The sequence below is a fragment of the Buceros rhinoceros genome, unplaced genomic scaffold, assembly GCF_000710305.1.
Source record: "Buceros rhinoceros silvestris isolate BGI_N320 unplaced genomic scaffold, ASM71030v1 scaffold20038, whole genome shotgun sequence".
In the NCBI taxonomy this organism is placed as follows: domain Eukaryota; kingdom Metazoa; phylum Chordata; class Aves; order Bucerotiformes; family Bucerotidae; genus Buceros; species Buceros rhinoceros.
The window spans coordinates 5038-11133 of NW_010428872.1; the positions used below are offsets into that span (position 1 = coordinate 5038).

Genomic DNA, 6096 nt, shown 5'->3' on the forward strand with positions numbered 1-6096 from the left:
CTCCTCTTGGTGCTCCGGAGCTCCACAGCTTTGGGCACTTAGAAGCCGCATACCTATGGCTGCACCAAAAATCAGCCAACACTCCAGAAGATGATGAATTCTATCAGATACAAGGTGCTGTAGATGCTACAGGTATCAGGATCAGACGTGACATCAACAACAAGCTCCAGCACCAGAGTACATGTCAAAAATGAAAGTGCAAACAGTGTCTGTTGTGGCTAATTTACCAAGATAATTTTAAGTGGGACTCTACTTTTTTCAACATGGGGTCTGGATTTTTGTGATGAAATATTTGGAAGGGGTAGCTGTTCGGGAAATTCTTTCATTTGCTATAAGCTACATGAAAAAATGTAAATTATTAAAAGAAGATATTGTACTCATCCAATACATATTTCAAATACCTTGCACGCAAATGTTTAAGTCTCATTTTTTACATCAATTGAGAAGGTTTTGAAATCTCAAGATGTTCATTCTCTGCCAAGTTTTCTAACACATTTACCAGCTTCAGCCAGGTCATTCCAGCAGGCTGGAATGCTTAACAGCAGCCCAAGCAAAACACTGCTAAGTCAGATTCACTTTGATTAGGTTAGAAAGAATGAAGACTGTCAAGAATCAAAGCTAGAGGAGAAAGAATTTATCTTAGAGGAAAAGAAATACATGCAATCCCCAAAAAGAGCTATAAACATGAAGAGATTGAGAACAAATAAGACACGACTGGGGGTCGAATGACTATCAATATCTCCACTGATGAAGAATAAGAAAAGATTATGCTTTGCATCCCTTCACATTACTGAATGCTGCTTTTTCCACAAGTTATACAGGGTAAACTTTTGCTCTCAGTACACGTATTTATAAATTGTTCTGAGTATACATGGATGTAATCAAAAATCTTACAGTCAACACAACAGTGAAGGCAGGGTAGGAAGAGATGCTAATTTCTTCTATCAGTGATTCAATTGAAAAATTGAAAGTGCAAAGTAAAACAGAAAATGTATCTCAGAGCCATAACAACATAGAATTAGTCTCTTACTCCAGACGAGAAGTTTTCCAATTCCCACAGGTGAGAGAAATCCTACAGGAATTAAACTACTCCTCCTCTCAAAAGAATTTTATACGCTCTCCTAAACCATTCAAATGCCATCCTAGTTCTGCAGATCTAGGAAGTTCTCATCTAAGGTTAGAATCCAAAGACGACCAGAGATCTCAGAGCAGTTGAAAAGATGAAGAAAGCAAAGGGTTCCAAGACATGTCTATAAATCCAGCTCAGGACAATATTATGAGATTAGCATCAGGACATTAGGCACTTACCCATATCATCATCAAATATGGATTTTTGTTCCACCTTTTTCTTGGTCTTCTTTTCTTTTGGTTTTATGGTGAGATCCGCAAAAATATCAATGTTATCGTCAAACAAGTTAGTCTCTGGCATTTTCTCTTTCACTTTGTTCATTGGTTTAATTGCCTCAGTAGCAAATATATCATCCTTGGAGCAAACCATAGGGAGATCATGAATACACAACACACTAAAGAGAATAGTCAAATTATATGTACACAACAGTTGAGATGTTTAGAAGACTGACAGCCTTGGGCTTCTCAAACCCAAGAAGTGAGAGTCCCTTCTCCCCACAGAAGGCTCAGCAGAAATGTCTTAGTGTGGGATTGTGCACAGATCAAATACAGCACATGGAGGCTTGTATCGACTGCCCAGCCTGCCAACTTTATTCCTTTTTAAAAGGAGTTATTTAAGCTGCTGTGGATGGAACAGACAGCTAACAGATAAGAACAAAATATTTTAATACTCTGAAAAAGATCATATAGGTAGAAGATCATGTTCAGTGAAATGCCTGCTCTGTGTTACGGCTCCATCTTTTAATCCACTCTAGCTAATAAGGGGGTGAACAACCAAAGAGAGAGTTTCTATTGCCCAGTAGAAGAGCATGATTGACAGTTTACTTCACTACCTAACCAGTACACCCCATCCTACTCAGCAGCCTCTCTTAAGCCTATGTCTAAGTAGAGGGGTCTGCATAAGGCCCTGGAGATCAAAAAAGGCCAAGGTGGTAGGCTCAACCATTACCTCAAAGATGTCTTGGACAGTAGTGTCAACACCTTGCTGGACAGCAGATTTCAACTCATTTTTTCCGGTTTTCTGAGAGGTGAAAAGAGAGTCTTCCTCTTCCTCAAAGAAAGGTATAGGGCTGGTTTTTGTGGAAGATTTTTGCTGTACAGGCTGGAAGAGATCATTGCTGTCCTGATCACTCAGAACAGACAGATCAGGCTTTTTCTCACTGCCCTTGATGGGTTTGTTAGCCAAACTGTCTGGCTCCTTTAACTTTGATTGTGCAGCTGGTCTGGATATTGAGCTGCTTGCAAAAAGGTCTTCCGATTCAAAGAGATCACCCCCTTGGTCTGTGGCTGCTGGAGGAGGGAGTTTGTCTGTCCCAGCAGACAAAACACTGCCATGAGCTGGTAATGACAAGCCAGAGAGAAAGTTGTTTTCCTTGGACTCTGCCTCAGTAGCAAGAGGCTCCCTTATATTCACTACTGCCAACACCTGTTTTGGTAGAGAGAGTTGTGATTCCTTAGCACTGTCTACCTCCTCACTCTCTTCAGACTCTTGAGCAGCTAGACGGCGGGCCATCCTGCTAGGAGGTCTTCGTTTTCCTGTAACCTTGATCCTGGTCTGCAGAAAAGTAAAAAAAGCAGAGCAGGTTTATACTGCTCTTATACAGGGTTATACAGGAAAAAACCCGCACACTTCACAGAAGACAGGTCAGGATTCCTGTTACATTTCCTGGCAGCACTTTGCCTTCACAACACTGCAATTAACATGCATTATCTCCTGTTTCATACTAGGACACTGAAACTGAATTAACTGCAAGTTCGGCTTACAGCTCTAAGTAATTCAAACAGCTACACATAGATTTAACAAATGCTCAGCGGGGAACCTTGAGTTAGGAATGCTGAGCAGGCAGTGGTTTATGTTATATGGAGAAGCAGCAGAAACCATTCATCATTAGCTCAGCATCATCCATTCTTTCCATTTTTCAGAAAGGGGAAAGACTGACAAGTGGGACATTCATGCTTGTAGTTGCAGCAAGGTTCAGAAAAATAATGCAGGACTTTTGATTTGCTGCCCTCTGGTCATTCCACAGCAGGTAGAATTCAGGTACAAAAGCAACGGCACTAGCAAGTAGGCAGTCACAACGCAGGTCAGCAAGCCACTCTAGCCCTTCAGCTTTTGGTAACACCTTAGGCAGCCTGACAGCTTGCTAATCCAGGGGCTTCTGCAGTGCAGTTAGTCTGCCCAAGCCATGACTAATTATGTTTTCCATTTACTTTCATTTTATGCATAGCCTGCTGCAGTTTATTCCTCTGCTGCTTTTAAAGAAGGCCTCCTGCAAGTATCCGTTATAGCCTCTACCATATTCCACACAGACATGAGTATTCACACAGGTAGGAAACAGATCAGTACAACCTCCTCTTCCCTTTTGTTAATTGCTGTGTTGGAGTAGATGGACATGCTGTAACACAGCTTAAAGGAGCCATATGCTTTTGTCAGAATCAGTGTAGAAGCACATCTGCCTTCTGAGTGTGGGGCTGTATTGATCAGAGCATGGCTGAAAAACAGGAGAATTATGATGGAAGGGAGATACGCTTGAAAAAAATTACCCCTGCTCCATGCACTGTTCTTTGAAAGGACAGCTAGAATGCTGGGTAAGTTGCTTTGTTCCAGCCTTTGGGAAAAAAGTGCATTTGGCTGCATATGTTTACAGCTTCAACTCAAACTTGAAAAATTCAAGAAGCAACGATATGCCAAAATTAAAACATGTAACCTGGCCACAAGAAACCAAGCACTGTGTAGTTACTGAGATGCTTCCGCTTGCACTACTACTGTAAAAAACCATGCGGCGTCACTGAAGTGAACATTCAAGGTTGAGCATAGGCAGCTACAGGGGCTCTATTATTTTGCTCTAATTATCTATTTAAGAATATCATGATAAAGGGTTTTGTCTGTTCTGTAGGACATGCTGCTACTGGAAACAACTATGCCTACCTGGTAATGCATTAGTCTGATATACAAGATTCAAACCCATTTGACACCAAGAGGTCATGTCAGCTATTGTGGTAACAGCTGCTGCATCTGCTCCTGTCACCTCTGCTGCTCATCTAGTAACAAACAGCCCCAGCAGCATTAAGCAAAAAAAGAATCCAAGTTAATATCCTAAATTATCTTATTCAAATGGCTGGTCTCAGGAAATCCAAGAGATGTATAAAATCATAAGCACCAGACCAAATCTTAAGTACACGGTTCAAGCTTTCTTTTTTTCTTAAAGAACCACTAAATCTTTAGTTAGAACGTGCCTTTTGCAGTCCATAAAGTAAAAGGTATGAATAAAACCCAAATGAGTCAGGAGGCAGAGATCTGCCATGTCAAAAGCTGTAACACTTTTTTTTTTTCCCCCCATTTTTTTCTTTACAAAGTGTTCGTTTGAAAAAGATTGGGAATGACAGTTCAGGACAATATGACTTTTTTATCCACAGAGAAGGTAAAGGTCAACCTACAGCAGTGATGTGTGCTTGATATCTTGTCACAGCAGCTGTCCATAATGTGTTTCACAGTTAGCCTAGAGAGGTGCCTTTTTTATGGTTTTCATGTTGGCATCTCCTGGGACAGGACAGTATGTTAGGACAAAATACCTTTAACCTGTAGGGAACTTCCCTGTATTTTGGGAATGTACCTTTAAAAGGCACAGAATTAGGCATATACATAAGTCCCTTACAGAGCTAAGAATGTAGTAGGCTTGACTTTCTCCTAGATTTCCACACCTCTGTTTAGATTCAGATAGACCACACCGTTAGCAGAACTTACGCACCAAAGCACAAATTCCTGCACAAGGACAGGCTGTGTTTTTAATCTCTCTTTCTATCCTTCTAAATACCAAGGTTACCTTATTGGCGCTGCGCAAGGTATCCGCTTGCATAGGCTGATCAAAGCTTACACCTAGCTCTTCATTGTTCCCTGCAGCAGAGAAGGCTTCAATGTTCTGTACGTCCTTGGGCTCATGCATTGGAGTATCCAGAACTGGTAAGAGAGACTTTACATTGGAGACCTTAGGCATTGCACCAGGTAGTAAGGCTGCAGGGTTAATAGCTAAGTTAGCCTACAAAACAGAGAAAATAAAAACATACAGACAAAAAGACATCACATTAGTATTGGTTCCAGAGAAGCAGCAAGATTTAGCGTACGTAAGCATTCAAGTTCTTCTTCTATAAGTGGCTGGCCTTTCTCATACCTATGCATTTCTGTGTCTCCCACATCCTCTGTCTTACCAAGTCTGTGGAGTGCTGAACACTATTATTCTTCAAAAAGCTTCAGGAGCAACATGGCCACAGTATGTCAGACCAAAGACCTATCTAGCTCAGTATCTTGTCTGAAGATAACAACTGTTCCAACATTAAGAGTGATAGCGTGATATAGACAGTTATTAGTCATTTCATGTCAGAAGAGGGACCAAAACCCCAAACCCTAGAAGTCTCTGAACACACCCCTAAGAGTCTCTATACTTAAAGCAGTGCTGAGAAGAATAGCAAGTCAAAGAGGAGCCCACCCTCTGCCCCCTAAGTAGAGTCAATAGTGATGCTCAGAGTCAGGTCTGAAACAAAAGGGGGAAATAATATTAAACATGCAATACAGAAAAAGTAACAGAAGTTATGCCAGCTGAAAAAAAAAATTGCAAGAATGAGGTAAGGAAGTGAAAAGATTTTGTGTCAGGGAAAGCCATCAGTGAGTCAAGGAAGATTTTTTTTTTTTAAAGTCAAAATGCCATTAAAGTTAATTACTTGTAGCTTTCCAATCCGAGATGAGGGCTCTTTGGTTTTAATGGCAACAGGATCTGTAGATTTCTGCACAAAATTACACTGGATTAAACAAGTGGACAAGTTGTTATCAACCAGACCATAGTTTGCATTTTAATACATTTATAGAAAGCAGCTCACTGCTTATCAAATTCTTCTGAGATACCTTGTTATCATCACATTCTACTGCCATAGATTGAGCTACAGTCACTCAATCTTCTGCTTCAGTTTCCCTAC

At 40.8% G+C, this 6096-nt stretch overlaps 1 protein-coding gene across 1 annotated transcript in view; it reads right to left on the reverse strand.

Moving 5' to 3' along the window:
• The window catches only part of LOC104498996 (WASH complex subunit FAM21-like), a 36551-nt gene that overhangs the window by 2619 nt on the left and 27836 nt on the right, over nucleotides 1–6096 (reverse strand). The window contains exons 26-29 of the mRNA XM_010142445.1: nucleotides 5845–5907; nucleotides 4953–5165; nucleotides 2078–2683; nucleotides 1309–1483 (exon numbers count right to left, since the gene is read on the reverse strand). Of these exons, the coding sequence (XP_010140747.1) occupies nucleotides 1309–1483; nucleotides 2078–2683; nucleotides 4953–5165; nucleotides 5845–5907 (1057 nt within the window). The remainder of the gene's footprint in view (nucleotides 1–1308; nucleotides 1484–2077; nucleotides 2684–4952; nucleotides 5166–5844; nucleotides 5908–6096) is intronic.